At 32.7% G+C, this 27151-nt stretch overlaps 3 protein-coding genes across 4 annotated transcripts in view; 1 reads left to right on the top strand and 2 right to left on the bottom strand.

Annotated features, from left to right (window-relative positions):
* Positions 1–22407, bottom strand: part of LOC127735840 (15-hydroxyprostaglandin dehydrogenase [NAD(+)]-like) — a 67312-nt gene extending 44905 nt beyond the window's left edge. The window contains exons 1-8 of one of the 2 annotated variants that reach the window (XM_052246231.1): positions 22392–22407; positions 8719–8980; positions 7655–7778; positions 5314–5420; positions 3166–3262; positions 2763–2839; positions 1968–2143; positions 69–1653 (exon numbers count right to left, since the gene is read on the bottom strand). In XM_052246231.1, the coding sequence (XP_052102191.1) occupies positions 1524–1653; positions 1968–2143; positions 2763–2839; positions 3166–3262; positions 5314–5420; positions 7655–7778; positions 8719–8811 (804 nt within the window). In that variant the 5' untranslated portion in view covers positions 8812–8980; positions 22392–22407 and the 3' untranslated portion in view covers positions 69–1523. Of the gene's footprint in view, positions 1–68; positions 1654–1967; positions 2144–2762; positions 2840–3165; positions 3263–5313; positions 5421–7654; positions 7779–8718; positions 8981–22391 lie in introns of those variants that run through there. The other variant, XM_052246232.1, reaches the window with a different exon arrangement.
* Positions 13395–16176, top strand: LOC127735824 (uncharacterized). Its single transcript, XM_052246209.1, has one exon. The coding sequence runs from the start codon at positions 13486–13488 to the stop codon at positions 15295–15297; it is 1812 nt and encodes a 603-aa protein (XP_052102169.1). The 5' UTR covers positions 13395–13485; the 3' UTR covers positions 15298–16176.
* On the bottom strand, positions 18872–22568 carry LOC127735821 (uncharacterized). The gene is made up of 2 exons (XM_052246201.1): positions 22431–22568; positions 18872–21845 (listed from the first exon to the last, which is right to left on the bottom strand). The coding sequence occupies exons 1-2, from the start codon at positions 22436–22438 to the stop codon at positions 19484–19486; spliced, it is 2370 nt and encodes a 789-aa protein (XP_052102161.1). The 5' UTR covers positions 22439–22568; the 3' UTR covers positions 18872–19483.
* Between the last annotated feature and the right edge of the window lie 4583 nt (positions 22569–27151).

The raw sequence follows: 27151 nt of genomic DNA, 5'->3' as shown, positions 1-27151 counted from the left end.
TTTTTTAAATTGTTTTGTCCGACAGGAATCAAATATATATATCATAATAATTCATAACTTCCAACAGGAAATGATTAATATCTTTATTCCTGTATAAAAAATTGTAAAAAAAATAAAATGTTTCACATGGTGAATTTAATTAACAATAAATACTTCAAATTAATAATCGTTAACAAATACATCTAGATAAAATCAACCAAAAATTACAGGAAAAGGTAAAAAAGGATTTCTTTTGGAGGCCCAGTTATTTCAAAACGAGGTGCAAAACAACATATTTGAACACTTTAGATTCATTAATTTCGGTGATTACCAATTTTTGTGGATTGGTTAAAATTGTATTTTTCGTGGATACTTTATATGGAGACATACAAGCCTGTAGGAAATAATTTCTGTCGTTCACCCATACCATTAAAATTCCAGAAAATTCTTACAAATAGGTATCCCACTCAATATAACAACTCCACAGTAATATAAATTTGGGTAAAATAAGACAGAGAACAAGAAAGATCCAAATATCAGATATTTCTTTCAAAAAATATGTTGATATGGACAAAAGCTAGTCAATTTTTATGTAACAGAATACAAATACTTCTTTTTATCATTATTAATGATAGAACTGGTATTACATGTAATCTTTTAATCTAAACTTTAATTTTTTTATCTTAAAAAGGAGACTACAAGGAACTTATATCCTACCTTCTCCATAATATAAAATATATATATATATACACATTTCATTTCATTTATCACAAAATATAAGTAAAATTAACAAAATAAAATGACATCCAACCACATTTGTGGAAGACAGGGACCGTGCCTTGGTTTTCCACAAGACCAATCATACATGTACAAATTTAAAGATAGGAATACTATGGGAACTTCCTCTCAAACTAGTGCTGGATTTTACTGGAATAATATGCATGAACATTAATATTCATTTTAATAGGAAAATGTTGTATTTAGCATCACTAACAGGTGATAATTATGTATGCATAGTATCATAGAAAGGATGTACTGCTCATGTTGATCCAACTGCATTAGTGGCATTCATTGAAGTTATTCTCAGTTTGGCATGTATTTCATCGAAACTCCTGATAAAAATTTAAAAAATTTACAAGATTTATAAAACCTGGGACCTGAAACTTAAAGAATGTATTCAGTACCAGATTTTTTGTATCAGAAAGAATCTTAAAATTTTTCTACTTGTTAATTGTGAATTTTTACAAGATTAGCAGTAAAATAACTTTTAATCCCTAGTTTGGCAAGCATCTGATAATGGAGTGCAATCAGAAACACCAGAGAGTTGTTCTCCTTAGGACAGGCCTAAATTCTACCTTGAGACACTTTTTATGGACTGCCATTAGAGACCCCAAAGTGTTGTATCTTCAGGAAAGACCTAAATTATATCTTGAGTAGTCTAGTCTGAACACTTAGTATGCATGTAAAATATCAAATCAGTTTAAGGATTCAATCAGTAATGGCAGTTTAAGTAGTTCATCTGATTAAAATATTCTGTTTTCAAGTTATAATTTATGGCTTAACGGTTTTCCATGACGATACTGAACACCATGTTTTTTAGTGACTGTCATCACAGCACCATTGTTGTCATCTACTTCTAGTAATTTCATAAATCCCTTCACCACTTCCTCTACTCTGAAATAAAAATAATATTCTATAAAGGAAGTAAATAAACCTCAGATAACTAAAGTCGTTGCCAAAAGGTAAGACAGGCAATGACACACCCATACCATAATACAACACAAAATATTTAGACTTAAATTGAGCATAGTAAAATCTATATTGTGGAAACATTTTGATAGAATATCTGATTTAAACTAGATTTTTATTATTCTTAATAGGTTAAATAACTAATAAATATTCTATGTATGTTCTTATAAAAAAAAGTTGAGACAAGTTTCCTGTTTACCAAGGACCAAGTTTTGACATTTTTCATCGTATCTACTTACGTATTAACACCTGTTGTCTCTATTAGGTGTAGAAACTCTTTTTTCTCTTCTTCACTGATCCCTGGTGGTGGTTCTTCACCCTCATCGGACCATTTCTTATCAAACATGGTAGTATCAGTAAAGGCTGGACACAAACAAGTATATCTCATCCCTCTTTCTTTGTTGGCAGGATTTTGCTGTAGAACATAATAACTGCAATGATTTATAGTGAGCCAAAACAGGCATCAAAATTTATGCTAACATGCAAATTGTCTGTTAATAATTTTTCTTATTTGAGATGCAAGCTCTAGGACTTGTAAAAGTTTGAAGAGAGAAAAAGAGCATGTTTAACTGTTTGTCTGCAAGAAGTTTAAAACCAACTCTTGCCACATATTCAAGTGCCTGTCCTGTTGGTGCTTGTTGAGGACTGTATGTTGCCCTGTACATACATGTTTATTTTAGTTATTTTTCCTGTTAGGTTGTTGTCTTATTGATGTAAACCCCATGTCGGGTAAAGTAGCTAAATGCGTAATGTGAGTATACATCGTGTTTATTTAACATCTAGCCATTGCTATATAAGTAATGTCATAATACATAAGTGTCAGTTAGCAACGTTTACATGAACGAAATCGTGCTCAAATTCCTGACACCCCACATCTTTTTTATTTCTATATCGTAGTGTTTTTTTAGCTATTTTGTTCAGTGACAGACAGCAGATTTTTGATAGTCTGTTGAATTTATTCACAACTCTTTTTAGATCCAGGGTTTATTTAGATAATACAGGTTTTACTGTGCTTCTTGTAGAGATATACTTACAGCAACACTTCTTGTATATCCTACAATACTATATTTAGAAGCTACATAAATTGGCATGTAGAATACTGGAGTTAAACCTGAAAATAAATTGGTGCAAATAACATTCCAGAAGTTTGTAAAGGAAATATGAATGAATGTTGTTGTTCAATTGTGTTGTGAAATACTCATTTTCTATATGTGAAGGCTTATCAAGTAACATGAAACATTCCTCAGATTAATACAGCATGAAACATTAAATTTATAATTGTCAATCATATTTTCAGAATTTTTCATTAAATAAATAGTACAGTAATCAAGATGAAAATTTCATGCAAGTTTAGAGTCCTGACTCCATACTTAACCTATGTGAACCTACTTCGTATATTATTATTTATATTTTGAATCATACTTTATCCTTACTTACCTCCAGTAGAAGAAATATTGACAACAACACCGCCTTGTCCTCCTGATTGCTTACTTAAATAGTGTGTAGCTAGCTGTGTCCCCTCTATGACACCTATCTGTGAAAAAGGAACAGAAATGTACAAAATTAAATTTACATCTCAAATAAGCATCATAAAAAATTGATAAAAACAATGTAGCTGAACGTCCAAAGAAGGGATTAAATCAGATTTTACTAGGAATATATTAGTGAAGCCTAGGTGGTCGTGTGGTCTAGCGCGTCGGATACAGTGCAGGCGATTTGTGTCACGATATCTCAGTAGCATGAGTTCGAATCCCGGCGAGGGAAGAACAAAAAATTTGCGAAAGCAAATTTACAGATCTAACATTGTTGGGCTGATGTTTAGACGAGTTGTATATATATGTTGTTTGTGCTGTATTTAGACCCCTCTAACAAGAAATTTGTTTTGCATGCACACGTATAAAAATTGCGGTTTTTATCCAACGCAATCATAGGTTTGAACGTTGTTTTCAATTTAGACAGTTATTCAATGTTTAGAGAAGAAGCACACATAAGAGAAGTTATCTCAAGAATACACATGATGTAAGACAAAAAATCGGTTTTAAAAGGTCTTAGATCTTATGTTTTGTATGTTAAAATGTACGGCCATTAAATATAGCTGATTGTATTGTACATATTTTCTCATTTCGACCAATTTGTTGATCTAAATTTGGTGTGCAGTCCAACCATATTATTTGCCCTATTCATACCTATCAAGTAATATAACATTATATCTAGATGTGACTTGCGATCGTCTAAATGTGTGTGCTGTTTCTGTATTTTATAGTAAGAATGTTGGGCAATTTATATAATTAAGAATGGAAATGGGGAATGTGTCAAAGAGAAAACAACCTGATCAAAGAGCAGAAAACAGACAAAGGCCACAAATGGGTCTTCAACACAGCGAGAAAATCCCTCACCCCGAGGCGGGCTTCAGTTGGCCCCTAAATAAAAATGTGTACTAGCTCAGTGAAAAAGGACGTCACACTAAACTCCAAAACATATAAATGAACTAAAATTAAAAAACATACAAGACTAACAAAGGCCAGAGGCTCCTGACTTGGGACAGGCGCAAAAATGCGGCCGGGTTAAACATGTTTTGTGAGATCTCAACCCTCTCCCTATACCTCTAGCCAATGTAGAATAAACAAACACACAGTATTTACTAGATTTCTTTGCCAGATATAATTTATAACTTGTTGATATTACCACACAGCTGTGTGTTTCGATGCACTTTAAGGGGCCATATTTAACTTGCAGTGAGGTGAGAGTTTTTGTTCCATGGTGAAGGCCTCAATGTGACTTTGAGATGGAGAACAGCAATCAAACCACTGTTCTTCTGCATATGGTATGCTCAACAGTGTAGTGATTTTGTGTCATAAACTACCGGTATACACAAGATCCTTTCTTTTTTTTAAAGAAATAATTTTGTTTTAAACAAGTTTTACTGCTAGTGACAGTAATTTTTAAACTGAATTTGCAAGCATATAATGACAAGGCTGTAACCATTAAGTTCCAAAGATTCTGGACATCATTAAGCGATATTGTCATTTCCCTGCATGTAAATCTTCCATGTCAGCATTTCCCTATCTTAATCCAATCACAGATGAAATAATAGTATTTGTCTGAAGATAACATTTATTATTGCATAAAATGTCAGGTACCTGTAACTGTTCTCTCCCAATAAAGGCTCAGATGGATTTTTATTTTTTTCAAATGTTGTTTATCGAATCTCAAAGTTCACAGTCTCATCCAATAGAAAAATAAGAAGATGTTGTATGATTGCCAATGAGATAACTCTCCACCAGAGACCAAATGACGTAGAAGTTAGCAACTATAGGTCATACTGCCTTCAACAATAAGCAAAACCAATGCCGAAAAGCAAGCAATTAAAGGCTCAGAAATTACAGATGTAAAACAATTCAAATGAGATAACTAACGGCCTGATTTATATACAAAACAATAAACGAAAAACAAATATGATACCGTAACAAACAACAACCACTAAATTACACTGGCTCCTGACTTGGGAAAGGCACATACAGAATCTGGTGGTACTAAACATGTTAGCAGGGACTCTGACTAAATAAGAAACTAAATTGAACTTACTGAATTAACCATCATTGTTTTTCTCACGTTATCTTCTGTAAGAAGTCCTGCATTATTTACCACAATATCTAATACACCAAATTTTCTTTTTGCTTGCTTAAATACATCTGAAAAAAAAACTGCAAAAATGTATAAGCATTTTGAAGGTATTATATTTGCCAAAATAGGAACACTGGATGAGTTTACACTTTTATGGGGCACTTGTATTGGATTGTAAGGGAGCTAGAGCTGGTGAAATGTCAATTCAAATTGGGGAAGAGTTGTTGGGGATGTAGTCAGGTATTTCAAATCTTATCATTAATCAGGTAAGAAAATTTATCTTATAATGCAAATATTTTCAATAACTGAGATCCTCTGCAGAATTTTTTCCTTGATATTTCTTATCCACAAGCCACAACATCTCTGCAAAACTATAATGTCAAAATCTTCAGAGGTATGAACTGACAATCTGACAGAGTGCAACCTTATAGTACTTTTTTGTAAGAGTAAAGGTTGCTTTCATTTTGCAATGTGAACTTAAAATTGAACATTAAATTAAAGTAGTGATTGAACACATTAAGGCAATATTTTGAATTGGAGTTATCTCCCTTTGTTCATAATTTTATGACTTACTTGTAGATCAACTCTACCCATGTCAGATCTGCTCTTATTGCTTTAGCTTTTTAGATAAAGGCCAAAAGCTTTGAAATTTTAAAAAAATTAACATTTCAGAATAACTCCTAAATGGATTGTCCAATTTTCCTTAAATTTCCTCGGGTGATAGACCTTGACCTGCTGATAATTTTATTCCTGTCAGGTTTGCTCTTACTGCTTTAGTTTTTGAGATATAAGCCAAAAACTACATTTTACCCCGTCTGTTCTATTATTAGAAATAGATGCCATGTTTGATGGTGGTTCAAATCCCCACATTTTAAAGAAGATGACCTAAGGAACATCCAGGTCAAGTTTGGTAATATTTGGCCCAGTACTTTTAGAGGAGAAAATTTTTTCAGGATGAAGGACGACGATGGACGCCAAGTGATTAGTGATGGCAAAAGCTTGCATGGCCTTTAAGGCTAAGTGAGCTAAAAAAATAAACTTGTATTTTTAAAAGTGTGCATCACAATATTGTGATTGGCTGATTCTGTCTTAAACAATTAATATTTAAACAATTCCATTTTGTGTATGAACAATGAAATTACACATAAGATTCTGAACTGACTAGTGTGTATGAGACTAACACATAAAATTCTGAACAGACTGGTGTGTATGAGACTAACACATAAGATTTTGAACTGACTGGTGTGTATGAGACATACTCATAAGATTCTGAACTGACTGGTGTGTATGAGACTTACTCATAAGATTCTTAACTGCATGGTGTGTATGAGACTAACACATAAGATTCAAAACTGCATGGTGTGTAAGAGACTTACACATAAGATTCTGAACTGACTGGTGTGTATGAGACTAACACATAAGATTCTGAACTGACTGGTGTGTATTAGACTTACTCATTAGATTCTGAATTGCATGGTGTGTATGAGACTTACTCATAAGATTCTGAACTTCGTGGTGTGTATGAGACTCACATAAGATTCTGAACTGTGTTGTGTGTATGAGACTCACACATAAGATTCTGAACTGTGTTGTGTGTATAAGACTAACACATAAGATTTTGAACTGACTGTTTAGTATGAGAATTACTCATAAGATTCTGAACTGACTGGTGTGTATGAGACTTACTCATAAGATTCTGAACTGACTGGTGTGAATGAGACTAACACATAAGATTCTGAACTGACTGGTTTGTATTAGACTTACTCATAAGATTCTGAATTGCATGGTGTGTATGAGACTTACTCATAAGATTCTGAACTTCGTGGTGTGTATGAGACTCATATAAGATTCTGAACTGTGTGTTGTGTGTATGTAACTAACACATAAGATTCTGAACTGCTTGGTATGTATGAGACTAACACATAAAATTCTTATCAAAAGTTCCATAAGATTTTCCTTTAAATACAGTATTACATTTCTAGCAGATAAACATCCAAATAATTTGATTTAAAGATTAAATACAAAAGGGAAGGAAGCAAGTGTCCTTTCCATTTTCGCTGAACTAGTATACATGTTTGTTGAGGGATGCAGGATTTTCTCGCTGTGTTGAAGACCCATTGGTTGCCTTTGGCTGTTTTCTACTCTTTGGTTTGGTTGTCTCTTTGACACATTCCCCGTTTCCATTCTCAATTTTATTTCCCCCTATTTTTATAGGTTAAGATTATTAATACACACACCCCCGCCCTAAAAAAAACAAAACTACATACATAAATAATTAAAATAGAAAAAGAAGCAAACTTACTTTCAAAACTATCATGATCTGATACATCACATTTTACAAACATTACATTGTCATTACCAAATGTTGTCTGAAATCTTTTCAGAGTTTTTAATCCTTCCTCTGAATCTATATCACATAAACATACCTGAAAAATGCATGTGTTTAAATAAGTAAAATATGTCACATTATCATACTGAAATAACAAGTGTTTTATCAAATAACATAACAAATAAACATTACAGGTGGTTAATCAAATGTAAGGCATCACATGTACCTACGTGACGAGACAGGTGAGGAGGGGGTTACACACAATGAAAACAATACACATTACATTAATTCTCTTTAAAAAACATAATGATGGAAAATTCATAAGATTAACTCATAATAATTTATACATATGCTCATATGAGATAGCATAACATTATTTTATAAATTCTTGAAATCACTTCTTTTATTTTAAATACTCATAGATTTATACTAGTGGCATGCCAGAAAACTGACAAAAATATTTGTTCATACATATACATGTATATAGTTCTAATACTAATGTAGAGCACACTTGCATTGTAGATTATTATAATATAATGAACTATTTAAAAATGTTTAAAATAATGTAACTTAAAAATTAATATTTAGTACTTGTGTACAGGTAGAATTTGTGTCTTTCATCATCTTGCATTGTGAAATAGTAGAAAACAATCGATCTAGATCTTTATTGAAATATGCAAAATTCTATAATTTAGTTGTCTTTCAACTCACATGAAAGTGGTTGTACAATCTTTACAACTTTGACAATTTTGCACTCACCTTGATACATGTTATTATCAGAGATTGTATCACATGTCTCTGTTATTATATTTTGAAAATATCATATATACTACATATTCATGATTTTGGCAAAGCATTACACATCGTTTATAATTTAGACCCTCCTCCTACCCTAAATGAATGTTATTTAATTGCTTTAATCTCGAATTATTGATGTTCCAGTAAGTCAAAAATTAATGTTTATTCTTATTCTTCAATACCAACTTTCTTCAACTCGAATTTTACAGTTGTAAATGATTTTGCATACACGAAGTTACCTTTCCGCTAGCCTTTAATATTGCTTCTGCGTATGCTCTACCAAGACCTCGGGCGCCTCCTGAAATCAATGCTACTTTTCCTTTCAACTTCATCTAGCGGCTTCTGTGATTGCCAAGTTATAAACAACAAAACAAGAGTTTGAAGTTCAGTGTTATCAATGTATGTGCTATATTTTGACCTCTCCAATCGTGAAGCGTACTAGCAGGGACGAATACGTTGATTTTCCGCTTCTTTCTATCATAACATCATTCAATCAGTGTCCTGTTTTAATCTATATTATATCAGAGACATATATACACATGTGTATATATGTCTCTGATTATAATCAAATATTAAAATGAATTTATATTATTATTAAGGAAATGCTTGATATCTAAGTCCCAGTATAAATTTGAACAAAATTTTAGTTGAGTTTTCCCACTGGCTTGGCTACTACCATGACTACAGAGACATATTATATATATCATTCATCTCTCAGTCTGGCTACTACTAGTATCAATCATTTCTAAAATTCAAACTTACTCAAGGCTTACTGTTGTGTTCGCCTATAAGCTCTTGTTTAATATTATTTTCTCTGTTTCTTTGACCGATTTCGTCTTAGAGTGAAAAGGGGGGATTGGCCCAGAGTAGCTAGAGGGAAATGGGAGTTTGGGAGGGCAGTGCGAGGAATCAGGAAGTCCCTGCTCACCCCTTTCGCCCACTGCAAATGTTATATGCGTTATCAGTTATATGCAAATGCTTTGAACTAGATCGACACACTGATACATATTTTAATAACATGATAACTTCAAAGGTAGATATATTACCATACTCATACACACGTTATTATAAATATGAACCGACGGCTGACAATCTTTGTTCTCATTCCCAAATGTCGTGCCATAGATTGGCAGAGAAGCAGAAAATGTCAGTTTTGAATTCTTTTTGTTAAAACCACTGAGCGGGGATCGACTCAACCTCTCACACTCAAAGCGAGCACGTTTATATTCTACGATCGTGACATTTCCAAATGCAACTTATTCCGTATTTTTCCGTACATAATGAGCAACACTAATGCATCAGGAATTGCTTATCCTTTTAAGCACCTGAGTAGTTTTGCTTAAAGGGATTCATTCGTGTTGCTTTTGCTTTAGTTTTCAGTGTTGTATTCCTGGTCGTTTTATTTTTCGAGTTCAGGGATGTTTTACTGGTAAGCTCTATCACAATTGACATGAAATAAAGGATACCACAGATACAGTTACGTCTGCTTCCTATCTTGACTTACATCTATAAATAAAAAAAAGAGGATCGGTTGAGAACTAAATTTCAAGACAAGACAGAAGATTTCAACTTTTTCCAATAGGGGGTTGGTAATTGACTCTTCTCTTACTCTAAGAAATCTCAAGTTGATAAACCATTGGTCATGTCCATTCTGTGTAGCAACATTCCATAAGCGCCAACAGATGCCATCATGGAGTAAGCAACTCCCAGTTGATAAGATATCCCCGGACTTGCGTTCATGATTTTTAACAGAAGATTACTGCTTACAATTAAGGAAGCTATTGCTCCAAGGCTTCCAAACGGTATAGTTTAAGTAAATCCCTTCTAAAAAATTATTAACGCCATAAATATTTGGTTAAACGTTATGCAATATCTATGCCATAGATGATCACGGATATATATGTTCTATGTTCCGCTTGGTATAGTTTTTTCCCAACCACACCCTGTTCTATTTTCCTCCATTGTGACATTACCGAATGCGACTTTTCAATGTACTTTTACGGTTTCCTACTTTTACTTACAACAAGTAACACGACGGCTGCCACCAGTGAAACAGGATCATCTTTCCCTTGTGGAGCACCGGCGTTCACCCCGGTTTTTGATGGCGTACGTATTGTCTCAGGGGCGGATCCAGTCATTTATAAAAGGGGGTTCCCACCAAGGATAAAGGGAGGGGGTCCAACCATATGTCCCCATTCAAAAGCATTGATCGTCAAAAAAGGGGGGTTTTGTTGACTCTGGTATCTTCTCTTTCTCTTTTTATATTGTCTTGCGGGAGTAGTAATAGGTAATATACCATGATCGTATGATTTGATATATTCCCTTATGAGCTTGACTTTCTTCTGTGGCCATTTTTCATAAGATGGAATGTGAATTGTGGAACATCTTTACAAGCATAAAAGTGAAACGTTCAGTAAAAGCCATGACAAAGAAATCATCATAATATATTCTATTGTTTTCTGTCTCGCTCCATATAGCTGCTTAAATCTAGTTATTATATATTAAGTTATCAGAGAGAAATTAAATGTAACAGACTGGTGTTATCAGAGAGTAATTAAATGTAACAGACTGGTGTTACAGACAGTATTTACATGTTACAGACTCGTGTTACAGACAGTATCAAAGGAAACACCAACTTGACTGATGCATACTGGGGTGAAGTTGAAGGATGTCGTTTTCATTATATCAGCTATTACTTCCTTATATCCATGGTGATCGAGTTATTTGCCTTAATGTAACAATAGTTTAAAACCGGATAAACAATGATTGACATGTCATATGATAAAATACTTGTGAAAGGTCTTACAAGTTTAAAGGTTTTGAGCAATTCATAACAAAATAAACAGAGAAAAATAGTAAGTTTATTTTTTATTCTTATTTGAATTAAGATTGTAAAATTCAATCGTAGAAGTTATTTTTCAGTTTGCAATTGATTATTAGGAATGAATACAGAAAAGGAGATGTAGGAGTTACGCCAATGAAACTGTAACCCAGCGACGAAAATGATAACCCCAAAATTCATTATTCAATCGACGGACAATTGGTGAACAGTATACTCTTGGTTCGGCTATTTGTAACTAACATGTTTTTTCGTATTTGGAAACATATCAAACTCCATTTTTATTTTCGATTTATTAATTTTGATCACACCTTGAAGTCTTATTTGTTTTTTGTAAACTAACTTTAATACTACGATTTAGACAACACATTAAGATATGATTTTGTTTTTGTCTCAAACATATATAGAACTGGAATTTTGAAATAATATTTCAATAAAAGCAGTCAATTTGGTTCAACTAATGTTTTATTGGCTTGCAAGTCAATTATTCAACCTCTGATTGAGTCATTTGAATCCTCAATATTCATGCGATCTTCAATTATACCCTTAGTTGGGTTACGCATTTTCTAAACATGTTCAGTTATAAAAAGAAAAGAATGTCTGATTGAAAAAGAAAGAAGGGAGCAACCGGGAAGAACCATTTCGTTTACTAATGTAAAATTATTCTTATACAGGTAAAAACGATGATTTACATTTTGTTTTAATCATGACATGAAAGCAAACAGATCCACAGGAAAATTAGCATTATTTGGATTTGATTGCACGTGCTTGTCTGTGTATTGATATTTATGTTTATATCAGGTCATAGAAAATCGGCATTCTTCAAGGGTCATCTCGATGGTTACCTATAGATTGCGTCTAGTTTAAAATTCACAAGCCTGAAGCAACGCTGATACATTATAAAGAGTCCATGCATTTTTGATTGTTTCTTGTTTACCACTTGTAATGAATCAACAATGAGAATTTTAGTCAAATCGGTTAATATAAATTTGACAGCTAATGCCCATTAAGACGCGTTTGATATATACATTTATCTCACCTCCTATATATTTCTAGGACTATGATTGGTTAAAAGCAACCGCGTGGAGACCGTGTATATTCTATATTGGTTTAGTAGGCGGGGCTAATTTCAATACACGGTTAGTAGTGGTGTTACGTCCCTTTATAAAAACAACACGATGTTTAGGAAAAATATTAAACGTTTCAACAGACGAAAAAATTGATGATGAACGATTGAAATAAATTAATAAAACACATTTAAAGCTAACAAGTATTTATTGTTGGCATGTGTTTTTGTACAGACTAATTGAAGTAGGTTCTTTATACTAACGGTATTGAAGACTTGATTACTTTGATAGGCCACTAGTTAAGATAGTCGGCAAGATAATTCGTTACATAGTGTGCTAGTGACCTAATGCGATATATATGGGGTCAGTAAATTCCATATGAGGATTCGAGCTTCGCTCTCATCCCATATGGAATTTACTTACCCCAATATATCGTATTAGTTCACAAGCACACTATATATATGTAACTATATATAATAATATTAGTTAGTTTTATCAAAAACCGATTTTGTATTCTTTAAACATTAATAGATTGGGTAATAGAACATTTTTCTTTCTATCAGAGCAATCAAAGTATATAGATGACGCCATTCATTGTCTTGCTGTTTTTGTCTTCGGTTTTCGCAACACAGTCTTACATAGAGGAATGGAATGGATGTAAATTTCAAATAGAGGACGAGTCGGCTGAATATTTTACGAAATGGGTAAAAATACTACAGGGAATGCTGGCACATATAAAATTCAAATTTTACGACAAAACGTTTAACGCGACTGACGAGGTCCTGTTTCCAGACAGATGGATGTGGACATTTGTACCTCCTGGAGGAGGAAAATTTTACATTTCATGGCCTGTAGACTATTTTGTTTATTCGTTTGGTCTACTCGACACGCACAGTCTAAAATATCCAGTTACACTCTATGTTCAAACAGACCCCGAAAACTGCAGCATTCTTTTCGGTGGTAATCACACTATTCATGAACTAAGCAATGCTCTGTATAACATGTCAGAATATTACCTTTTCAAACTCAATGCACTTTATGAGTACAGTTATTGGTGTTATATAACAACAAACTCAAAGTTTAGAGACTCCACGTGGTATATGCTTAACCAATACCTAGGTGTTCCGCTTCAGTTGTTTGGTTATAAATGTTGTCGTAATTTCATGGAGAAAAGGGAAGCGATTTGTGACATAAGAAACGAAAATATCTGGAATATTTATCAACTCCTGCCATACTACATTGGAATAATTGCCATGGCGTATTTCCCTCTTGTTGTTGTAAAGATAGGAAAACATGCTATCGATTCTGGAGAAGAGTTAGATAATTCAGGTACCCAACTGTTAAGTCTAGAAACTAAAGATACAGATTTTCTGTTTCTAAAACAAAGGGGACCGATATCCATTTCCAAATTATTGTTTGGATTATTTGGTCTTGGTGATAGACATCCGCTCCTTGTCTCAAGAATAAGAAGAACAATGTTTGTATTGCTAACTCCGATCATTGTGTATGTATTTCTCCTTGTATATCATGGACTTGGACAAGACCTCATCAAGGAGATAGTCAAGCATAAAATACCATGCGGTTTCATGTCACTTCTCGGTGGATTCACAGAAAGCAGGGATTTATTTCTTCCAATGTTTGGAGGCCCAGTAATATCCCTTATTCTATACAACATTGTTGGACTGATTGTAATATTGGTTCCCGTAGATCTTTCTAAAATTTTGGAACAAGGTCTACCACCGGACACAAAGCCATTTTCAACTCTTCTTATGCTAGATGTAGCCACTATAGAAAAATTCTCAAAAAAGCACTGTCGAAACTTCAGTAGATATAGAAAAGTATATTCAGTGATGCGAGGATCTATTTACATGCTTATAAATCCAGTCTTTTTGAAGTTCATAACTTTATTTCATTTACGTAGATGGAAATCCATTATGATGGCTTTATGCAGTTGTTGTCACATGAAAAGATGCTTTACGTTTTTTGTTCGTATGCCATTGTTTATTATTTACATCTTTTGGTGTATAGTTGAAACTCTGTTATTGTATATTTTCTATGGGTTTCCAATTTTTCTCTTCATTTTGTCAGTCGTGCGAGGATATGTCCGTCATTTCAAGCAATCAAACAGACGGATGCTAGTAGTATCCAGTGTATGTGCGTTTATATTATTTCCACTTTGTTGCCTTTTCTATTTCTTTATGTTCATTATCATAATTCTGCAATCCTTCACTATCATTGGCTACTTTATATTTTTTCTTTACTTGTCATTGATCGTTTTTCCCAGTCGTTCATTTGGATTTATCTATTTTATCATTATGTTCATTTTATTTGTACATACTGTGGTGAAAGAATTTGAAAACGAGTATCAAGCATTACTAGAGTTTACAATCAAAGCTTCGGAAAAACTCGTTAAAGTTAAAATTGCGAAAGAACTACTCGACCATAAAGCTAAAAACAACAGTGGATGCTGTGCAACCGAATGTTTGGCCTTGACAAACACAATTCCTTTAGGAATGTCTTATGAATCGTTGTCCATTCAGTACGGATTTCAAAACGATTATGTTCTGTACAAAGGACAGGTGCCAGGAGTCAGAAAAGATCTGTTTGAATACATTATTGACAAATTTCTACCCGTTCACATAGCATTTTTTCATATAATAATTCAGATTCTGTGTGTGCAGGTACTTGTATTAGTATCAATTATCTTCATTTCAAGATACATTAAAAACTTTACATCGGACGAGTCCAATGAAGTCTTGAACGTTATGTCAGTTGTCGTCGTTACCATGTTCCCAAATCTTATTCGTCTGCTTTTCGTGCGAGTGCACAATAAAAATGTTCGGAAAAGGAAAGTCAGACAAAGTATAATAGACTTCTGGGAAAAGAAAAAGAAATTTGCAATGGAGAATTAAACATGCTGATTCCTAAGTATAATTCAATTAAAAACTTTCAAACTTTTCCAAATAGAGAGACTGTGCGAGAACCGAATTTATCAAATAATCTCTTAGAATATAAAGTCAAATTTTAGTGTGTAGACAATAAGATCTATAGGCACTGACTAGTGACAAGGAAGTTCTCCGAATGATACAAGATGGAAAGATTTTTTTTATGAAAATTTTCGGATACGCTCGAACTTTAGTTTTGTTAGAAAGTAAGTAACAAAATGCGATTTTCGTTTGTTGATGGTAGTACATGTGTGAAAACTTATGTTCAAACTTGTATCAAAACTGACAAAACGTCATCATCACAATTGATAATGGATTACATCAACGGGTATAAATTCTACCAAAATCCATTGCATGAAAAACATGAAAACTCCTAAGTTCCAACCTCTACTTGCGAAACAATTTCAATATCAATTTATCAAATTGTAGTGTTTTTTGTTCTATTGTATCTTTTACGAAAATGTATGTATCAATACCATATGTTTTTTTTAGGAAAAATCTATGGAATTGAAATTGGAGATTTGGTAATTATAAGACAAATTTAAGAACGTATTTCGCCGATTGTATGTGCTTTCTATGCAAATGTTCACCTATTTTGAAAGAATTTAATCAGTAATATTTCAGAAAATAAATAAGATAAATTCATTATTTTTTCGATTTTTAGCTAAAATACAACGAGCCAAAGTTGCATGCAAAATTTTATCAAAATCTGTAACATAGCTCATTTACTGTTTCTTGACCTTAAGTAAAGTGTTATGTTTCTTTTTGCTTTTTATAAAGCATATGATTTGAAAATGTATAGTTTTGTACATTCTGTTGTAAAATAAAAGTGTCAGATAGTATAAAGTATTGTTTCCTAAAAATTTCGTTGGCTATATATTGGTAGTTGTATCTATAACCAGCCCAAATCTGTTTTGTATTTAATTATGTGTTATGTTATAATCTGCCGTTGCATTTTACTATTATCTACGATGCAGAAAAGACGATGTCTACACGAAAAAAACATACTTGAATTCAAATTTGCTTTAAGTAGGTTGTTCCTGTCTCGTTCGCATATAACATAACGGAAACGAAGGAAAACAAAGATATATTCGTTCACGCATCTGACAAAACCCACAGTAAAAATACAGCACTGATAGTGCTGATCTTCGTCATAAAGTCACATCCTGGCCTTCAACACGGAGCAAAAGCTCATTTGTCATTTGCTCAAACACCGTTAGTGTAATATTGAATCTATAATTAAAGTATAAATATTCGAGACGAGTGAGCGAGTTACGATAGATATGAATGTTTCATATCATTTGAGGAGAACCGCTAGTGGGTTATTGTCAATGCTAGTCTGAATGGAAAAAAAACAACATTAAATTTAATGCTAGTATTAGTGATAAATGACTTTTACAGGGTTGTAGTTTTCTTGTGTAGCATAATAATGTTCAGCAATATTTAGGTCACTATGTCGTGTATTACTTGTTTGAGCATCTTTTGGTAAGTTATATGAGTCTTGACAATTTTTTGTATTATATTACCACAAAACTTTAGTGTGCTTCAACTAAAAATGCACTTCTCTAACAATTAGATCACAATAAAATATTCCAAACTAGCTTTGATGTGAACAAAAATTGGTTCAGTTTACAGTTTAATGTATTCAGCAGACCTTAATTATGTATTCAGGTCCATCGTTCTGAATGGATGTCGATTTTTATGACAGTGAAACTCGAATCGTTTCAAACGTCAATATCTATAGACAGATCTATTTGCTTACTTATGTTATATATATATATGATGTGTATAACATAGATACAATCTGTAATTTATTTTAAAATAAGGTGTGGTATGATTGCCTCTAAGGCAAATGTCCACCAGAATCCAAATAACATGGATTTAAGTAACTATAGATCACTGCACGGCCTCCAACAATGAGCAAAACCCATAATTATAGTAAGCTCCGACATGACAAGATGCGAAAAAAGAAAAACAAAGGCCTGATTTATGACAAAACAATAAACGAAAAACAAATACGTTAAACAGCTACAAACCACAACCACCGAATAACAGACTCCTAACCTTTGAAAATATCTCAACTCGTCAGATCAGTATGAAGACAAAAATAAAACAACATACCGATCTAAGAGTACTCGCAATTACTGAAAGCCATTTTAAAGCTAATTACAACTAATAAATAAATCAAGATCTCCCAAAAGAAAATATCAATCAGTACACATCCACGGGATTTAGTGTAAGAATGTTATGAACAGCTTGAGAAAGGATGACCTTGTGCAATGAAAAAAAAACAATTCATAATATTGACAGGATGTAGGACCATAACCTTTCATATCAGTACAACACTACATATCTACTTGTGTTTTAATTTATCAAAAACAAAGTCAATGTTAGTATTGATAAAAATAGTATTCAAACACTTACTAAGGTGTTAAATTATGTCTGTTGTGCATGATGTGTAACTTGTACCATAAAGCAGTATCAATACGAACCAGGAAGACTTTCTGTTGATATGTTTATGAACTTTTACAAGTGGGATATAGATTTCACAAATTGATCAAAACTGTTTCTTATGTTAATAGCAAATATTGAAATTTAATGTTGAAGTACGATATCACTTTTGGGAATCAGATCAAAAAAAGGGGCGCAATTCATTAAGCTAACAAGATTAGCGGGCCGCTTTACTCTCAGTCTTTGGCTAACTGAATAGACTAGTGCTGTTCATTTATTATCCGAAATAAGACTTAAATGTTCAATTTGTTTTTTTCCATGTACGTGTAATACATGCAGACCAGGCAAACTTTCTGTTAACGTACTAAATAACTTTTAAAACGGGGATATAGATTTCATAGATTGCTAAAAAAAAGTGTATCTAAATTATAGCACAAGAGTTGAGTTTTATTGTGACGTATGATTCCACCTGCTGGAAAATATATACATGTACAAGAACGATGATAATATTTCTCAAGCTAACAAGTTCAATAACAAGACTACAACGATCTATTTGTTTTATTCTGCATTGATTTTCTGCTGTACATATTTGTTCATGGAATTGTACAAGTGTCTTCTTATACTTCTGCTTTATAAAATCTCTGCGTGAAGTACAGTCATCAAAATTAGAGTTGTTCATATCAGCAACATTGAGGTTACGAGCATTCTGAGATTTGTTGTTGTTGTTATCTAGGATACTGGTATTGTGGAGTTAGTGTTAAGATTTTATTTATTGATTCTGTTATCTAGGATACTGGTATTGTGGAGGTAGTGTTAAGATTTTATTTATTGATTCTGTTATCTAGGATCATACTGGTATTGTGGAGTTAGTGTTAAGATTTTATTTATTGATTCTGTTATCTAGGATACTGGTATTGTGGAGTTAGTGTTAAGATTTTATTTATTGATTCTGTTATCTAGGATACTGGTATTGTGGAGTTAGTGTTAATATTTTATTAATTGATTCTGTTATCTAGGATACTGGTATTATGGAGTAAGTGATAAGATTTTATTTATTGAATCTGTTATCTAGGATACTGGTATTGTGGAGTAAGTGTTAAGATTTTATTTATTGATTCATTCAAGTTTTACACATTGGCATGATTATATAATTGTAGTTGAATCATTAATTCGATTCGGAAACAAATGTTTAGCTTACAATGTATTGCACAAACCAATGACAAAAATAAACAAAAGACATCTAAATGGATACAAATAGTCAACAATAAACAGGTATCTATACAATATTTCATGTGCTTCTGCTGCTGTAAATGTTGTACCGTTAAATGTTATCATTGGTTAGATATCTTTACTGGGAGACTCACCAGCCTAATTTGTCAGTACTGTCACCAGCCTAATTTTTCAGTACTGTCACCAGCCTAATTTTTCAGTACTGTCACCAGGCTTATTGTTCAGTACTGTCACCAACCTAATTGTTCAGTACTTCAAAGTTCTGAATTCAAAATACGGACAAGGTTTTAAGTTGTAGAAACTAAAAATCTATTGCTGCTAAAACTTCAGGATTCCTTAAACTTTTAACTTAATGTCCATGAACTTATTACGAGTTTCTTGTAATCACCTTTTAGATCAATTGGAGATCCCAATTAACCCTTTTTGTAATTGACATCAGAACAGATGAAATGGAGCCATTGTGTCCTTTTCCTTACTCGTTATCATCGTCGATGTAAACATTGTTCTTTGCTCTCCAAAATTCTATAACTCTTTGTCGGATTTTCCTTTTTCTTACCTTATTGTTATGTACTTTACAGAAGAAAATACGTACAAGATTTGGAATCATTGTTACAATTATAATACACATTACATTCAGGACGTCACTGGAGTCCCGTGACGATTCCCTCTGTATGTACGTGGTAATAAATAATATAGAGATCAAAACGATAACTTGTAGCACTAAAATTTGCACGATGATATGGAAGAATGCGATATGTACGGGATAGGATCTATCGATAACGAACCGATACAGATCTCTTCGAACTCCTGGTATCTGTTTTCGAAATCGTACATATTCGATTCGATTATCATGCTGTATCGATGTAGTTTGATTAAATATTTCTAAGGGAATTCTGTTAGTAATTGCTATAAATTCGGGCATAGAGCAGCCTGTACAGTTTTGTCTTTTATTTAGTAGTTCCGTTGCTAAGGCAGCCTTTTCCACTTTAACGGATGCTTGTATGGTATGATGCAATAAGTCTTGGTATTCCTGTTTAAAATCTTTCAATACACTATGTACATATAGAATGAACATAATTACATAGTATACGAAACCAAAAGACCATCCTGGAAATATCACAAGGGATAAGTAAACGAAAAATATGAAATAACCAATGATCATGAAAGTTTCCAGACTTATCATGACCAACATAAACATGAAAAAGAGAAAGCAAATAGGGAAAAGTATTGATAATACAACATTTAGCATAAATGTCTGTTTTTGTTGTGCTCTTTGGAAATACTTTGCGTATCCTTTGGCAGTTGACACCACAAAATAACAAAAGGGAAAGCCGTAATAAAATATCATTAATACCGTCTCTAAAATACAGAAACAGAAGTAAGATACAAATACAGGCAGACAAATAATGGCCATACAGATCGTCCCAACACACCCAGGACACAATTTATCTATTACTTTTCTCAATCTTGTCTTTTGGAACGATAGGACATAACACCAAAATGACGGATTTATTAACATGTATAACGATCCTCTCATTACAGAATAGAATCTCCGGTAGCCAGATATTTGACTGCATTTCTTCTTCGAAAACTTTTCAATTGTTACCAAGTCTAATGTTAAAAGTGTTGAATAGGTTGATTCGTCAGGAGATAACCCCAACTGAAGGATATCAGACAAACTTCTTGGAACTAACGTCAATATTAATCCTACTATGAGGTATAAAATGAGCGAAATTGCCGGACCACCAAACATTGGTAGGTACAGGTCTAGACTCTCAGTAAAACCACCGACAACAGATACAAACCCATGTGGAATTCTATGATTGACTATTTCTTTCATCAAATAACGTCCTTTCTTGTAGTAAAGTAAAATAAATATGTATACAAGAAATGGAGCCAATGTTACAAATATAACTCGTCGTATTCTCGACACAATTACCGGATGTTTGTCAGCCAATCCAAAAGCGCTGACAATCATTTTAAAGACTGATATATGACCTCTTGTTCTCATAAAAATATAGTCGTCATCCTGATTTGGTATAATTGAATATTCCGATTGTAACGCGATATGTTTTATGTCATTACTGGATTCCAAAGCTTCATGTCCAAATTTTAGAAGAGCAAGTGGAAAATATACTAGGAAAACAAGTCCTATGTAAAAGGGTATTAGTTGATAGGAATTCTGTATGACATTTTTGTGGTCACAAATTAACCGTTTCTTTCCACCACTGTTCCGACAGCATTTATATCCCAATAGTTGTAATGGTACGTTTAGGTATCGACTTAAACCATAGTACAATGAGTTATTAAAATAAGAACTCCTCGACAAATAACACCAGTAGCTATAGTCATACATCTCGTTGATTTTATAAAAGTGTTGCTCCTTGGCCATTTTTTGCAAAGCGTTACCAATTCCTTCAGTAGTTTTAGGATCGCCGAATGTAATATTGCAGTCCGGAGGAGTAACGTTTAAGTAGATTTTTGTAGGATATAAAGTATGCGTATCGAGTAGACCGAACGAATACACAAAGTAATCCAAGGGCCATGAAATGTAGAATTTTCCACCGAAAGGAGGAACAAATGTCCATATCCATCTGTTCGGAAGCAAAACGTCTGGTGTTGAACTATATGTCTTGTTATTTGTAAACGCAATGTCCAAAGGAGCAACCATTCCGTCTATAATTTTAAGCCATTTAGCTAAGTAATTGCCGGATTTGTTCTCAACCTCAAAATGACACTTTTTTGGCTTTTCAAGATCATTTGAAGCATTACAAGAAATAATAAAAGTAACTAGAAGTATCGTGACGGCGTAGTCAGTAGTCCTACTTCCACACCTTCAACAGAAAAAAATGGTTAGAAAGATCTCGAAAACAAGGACACAGACCCTTCTTTTTTTTCTGCCTTTTTAGTTCCGTTATTTATTTACTATCAATTTATAACACTCTTTTAAAAAGCTTGTTATTTTTGAAACAGAGTCGCGACCATCCTTAATCCTTCAATCCGCCATGTTTCTACAAAACTATAGATGTAGAAATAAACTAATGCTATATTCGTTTTGTTTCCGATAATAGTCCCCATCTATCCTTCTTCAGTTATGATAACATTATTGTATGTTGGTGTTTACTTTTATTTCTTTTTAGAATTTTTTTCAGTGAGATGTTTCATTCCAATTTGTTAAAAATTACAATCAACTTGGCAATAATTTACCGGTATTTTCATTTTGAATTGACGAAACATTGAAAAGATCAATCTACTTAAAATATAGATTTCTGATTTCGCTATCCTCACAAGACTTCGACGCAAGTTACAATAGATCTGAATTTTAATTAGAATGTATAAAGAAAATATATTCAATACTTCAGATAATATATGTTACTTACAATGTCATCCTAACACAACAGATAATATATGCTACTTACAATGTCATCCTAACACAACTACGACAGGTAAATAACTAGGATGTATATCCCTAATTAAATCTTTTTTTTCTTTTTATTGGATATTTAAAGGAGGAAGACGGAAACTTTCGAATAAACTTTCAATGTACTATGATTTACGTAGTTCTATTTAAAATTTCCGAATTGAAATAAATATCGTTAAAGGTTACAAGTTTATTGACGTTGCCTCGATTTAAAATGTTGGTTATTGTTGATACTTGATGATAATTTTAGCAACTATTGCATCATGAAATCAGATAAACGAAACTCTTACTGTGCTTATTCATGATTGGCTTTCAAATATTCGGCTTTGAGCGTTCCTGGTGAAGGTAAATCTAGATATACCGCTTCGGACGCAAACAAATTTGTGAAGTGTAATTTTCATTTTAAATACTTGAACAGAAGAACATTTTGATAACCAATACTTCCCTTTCCCCGTTTAAGTCTGGAACCAATCATTTTTGATTTGTATACACAATTGTTCCAAAACGGGTGCCAGTGTATTTATTTTATATTTTAGACCATTTTTTTTCTATTTCTTATTTATTTTGACTCTTATTCTGTATTCGCTATATATCATCACCCCATTATTATTTATTTTTTAAATTTATTCTTTGGCTTTCAAATATTCGGCTTTGAGCGTTCCTGGTGAAGGTAAATCCAGAATAAACGCTTCGGACGCAAAAAAAAATGTGAAGTGTAATTTTCATACAGAAGAACATTTTGATAACTAAATCTCCCATTCCCCTTTCCCCTTTTAAGTATGGAACTATTCATTTTTTACTTGTATACACAATTGTTCCACAACGGGTGCCAGTGTATTTATTTTATATTTTAGACCATTTTTTTCTAATTCCTTATTTATTTTGACTCTTATTCTGTATTCGCTATATATCAGCACCCAATTATTATCTATTTTTTTTGCCATTTTTCTCTATTCTTTATATAGTTTGCCCTTTATTCTTCACCTTTTGACCATATTTTCTATTCTGTAAACCCCATCCAGACCATCGTATGTGGATGAATTTTTATCCGAGTGATTTTTTTATGCGGGAATTTAAATACCGTTCCAAAAGTTTAATTACTGAAAACTATGCTTTTTCCTCTTGTGAGAGGTATGTCAAATGTCAACATTCCGCTGTTTTTTTTTTGTCGTGCCTTCGAAAAATGTCGAAGAATATGCGTTATATATTTCAGAAGGTAGAAGACCTGGATATTTCGTAAAAGAGGGACGAACTTGTACACAGATGTTTTATGTTCTAAAGTTTCCGTCTAGCATATATCTGTTGCCCTTGAATTCATTTTCATAGTTCAGCGACTGCTTAAAAGAACTGTAAGTTTTCTCTCTAAAAGTCATATATTTTTGGCTTTTGGAATGATTGTAAGTTGTACATGTTCGTCTACATGCATGATTCATCTGACCTTAAACACATTTTTATGGTTTATTGGTCAACGTTAAGTTTTCGTGGTAACATTCGTTTCTCAGATACTATAAGCAATATGTAAACTATATATTGTGTATGTAATGGTTGTAAGGTGTGCATGTCCATCTGGCTGTGACAATCTGACTTCGACCTCATTTTAATGGCTCATTGATCAAGGTATAGTTTTCTTGGTCCAGAAAATCCGTTTCTCAGATACTACAAGCAAAAGGTTAACTATATTCGGTGTTAGAAATTAAATATTACATGTCCGTCTGGTAGAGTTCATAAGATATGGACGGTTTGTCAACGTTTTAATATTCGTGGTTATGTCGGTTTCTCGGGGACTACAAATATTTTAGGACCTCCTGAAATACGTGACTAAATCCGCGGCTCATATACGAACTAAGACACCCATCATTATTTTTGTTTTGTGTGGCATCATTTTAGTAAGAATATCAAAATGGTTGATTTGATTTTTTTTAAAAACAATTATTTGTTTCAGATGATAAGTAAAAAAATACATTGTTTCTATTGAGAAAAAAAAAACGATTAAAAAAAATGCTTGTATTTTATTCGTTGGTTTTATCAAAGTTGTAAAAATCTTGAAAATTGTAAAGAAATATGGAATAAATGACACTATTATGGTTAGCCATTAACAGCTGCTCAAATTGTCCTGGACAAGTAAAAATTTAAAGTGGTAAAGTACAAAATATATTCTTCATTAATTCTCTTATTAACAAATAAATGATTATATTAATAATCCCTGGCAATATCGACGAACTTGCATATTTTAGTATTTCCCTTTCTAAATATAGAAATAAGAAAATAAAGGCACATTAGAATGTGAATCAGTTGTTGACACATTCTTTGATGAACCATTCAGATTGGACCTATTCATTTAAGGAAAACTATCTGTTACACAATAATATAAATTGGAGATAAAGTGATCTATATTATATTATTGTGTAACAGATAGTTTTCCTTAAACGGATAGGTCCAATCTGAATGGTTCATCAAAGAATGTGTTGTATAAAACTTTTTGTTCTAAGTATAATGTTTTAAATATATATTTGACATAATTGCTTCCCTCCAAACAAATGTCACGGAAATAAAAGACCATGGAAACAAAAGACACGCATATAAACCTACTTTCGATCTCATGACAAATTCTATGGAAGGATATTTTTAAACAAATAAGGTGAAAGTATGTGTATTTTTTATGAATCAATTTGCTCTTCCTTGACAACTATCATGATAATATAATGGGAATTATGCATATATAAAAATGCTGTGTTATTGTGGTATTGATCGCTAAATAAATACAAATTGGAATTTTAGCACAAGTTAGAATTTATGCGGACTTTTTGCACAAGTTATTAATATTCAGACAACCTCCTTCTTTCTCCGCGTGAAACAAGATAATTATTGACCAGTTTGGTGCTCACTCACAAATGTTTATCTATATATAGTTCAACATGACTTTAAAGTCATATCAAACGAGTTTCTTGAAATTATAATTTTAAGGAAATTATTGAACCAGTGCATAAATATACATACTAAATTCAGTTCTCTATGCCCGATTATTTTACATTTATTACGAATACATAACATAAAATCGACAAAAATATTTCGTTCAGTGAAAAATTTCCCTGCTGATTATTTTTCGTGTTTTATTGCTGAATTTAACCGATTATGACCTTACAATAAACCAATCAACGCAAAATCATGAAACAAGTGAAAAAGGTCAGTTGATCGACATGCAATCGAGCTTGGTTTTAATTTTTTATATATATATTTTCCTTGCGTTTCTATTTTTAATTAAATTTTGTCATTTAATACACTGTGGACTCATTTGTATTTAACATTCGGTACGGTGACGGACCATCAACAGACAAAGAAAAGGTAGGATTTCTGTTTATTTATTGGTTATTTTAATTACATTGAAGAATAAACATACACATGTAACTGTTTTCGATTGTGAGATGTAATATTTTCTACAACCGTTCTAGATTAATGGAGAAATAAGTAAAAAGGCACATCAAAATTGTGAATTGAGTGAACCTTGTCTCGAATTTGTTTAATTTCTTTTTAAATTGAGCACATTGTACCAAAAGAAAGATATTAACACGGAGATTGCAAGACTAGTCAGTTTGAGCACCTCAATATTTATATATCTGTGCATGGAACGAAAGAAATGGGTCATGTCAAGATTGAAGGACCCGGTTTCGTCAATGTGTACGACCCGGTTTGTCATAGAAAATAATGCATGATCGCAAGACGTAAATTAAAATCCGGCATTCACTGGCAACAGGAGTTTGATGGCTCGTTGGAAAACGATTTCTTTCAGAGGATAACTTATTATACATTTTAATTCGTAAACATTTGAATTCACCATTTTGATGTGCCTTTTTACTTATTTCTCCATTAATCTAGAACGGTTGTAGAAAATATTACATCTCACAATCGAAAACAGTTATATTTGTATGTATATTCTTCAATATCATAAAAATTAACAAATAAATAAACAGAAATCCTACCTTTTCTCTGTCTGTTGATGGGCCGTCACCGTACCGGATATGAGATACTATTGAGTCCAAACATTTTTGCCGGGGTAAAGGCACTTGTTTAGACACAGTGTAACAGTTGTTATTATTATGATTCTATCGTAACACTACAATATATCTATAACTTTCACGTTTGTTTACCTTTTTTCTTTCTTCGAGGCCTTTCCGTCGCACTTGCGCTGTGCGGTTGCCGAAGTACTAACGAGAGGTCTCGTGGTTAAGGTCACTGCATACTGGAAAGCTATTGGCAAATTAAAGTACGGGGAGATAATATATCAATAGCAGAACATTTCTGAAGATTTTGGTAAGATAAAGGATTTTCTTTTAAAAGTAAGTCCATGTACATGCACACGTGTTTTATAGTAAAACTTATTCATAAAATATATTTAACTTTTATTTTAAATTTGAAGTAGCATATGACCTTAAACAATTTGGTATAAGGTTGCAAATGATGAAACACATTTGATAGATTCTATTGATATTTTTTCGCTTATACCAGATTCTCTAATCCCCCCCCCCCCAAAAAAAAATGTCCTGTCCTTATAAAACGTTAGTATCTGTGTTGTGTACAAGTCTACAAAGCAAAGACAACGATCTTGTTTTGTCCAATAATGTTAAGAGGTTCACAAAATACTGATAACATGTAAAATTACATCCTGTACACAAGATACATGTAAATAAAGAGAGTACCACGCTACCTCATTGAGTTGTTTGG

This window comes from Mytilus californianus, unplaced genomic scaffold, assembly GCF_021869535.1.
Source record: "Mytilus californianus isolate M0D057914Y unplaced genomic scaffold, xbMytCali1.0.p SCAF_3, whole genome shotgun sequence".
Lineage (NCBI taxonomy): Eukaryota > Metazoa > Mollusca > Bivalvia > Mytilida > Mytilidae > Mytilus > Mytilus californianus.
Note: the sequence above shows the minus strand (reverse complement) of the source record. Positions and strands in the feature narration are given on the sequence as shown.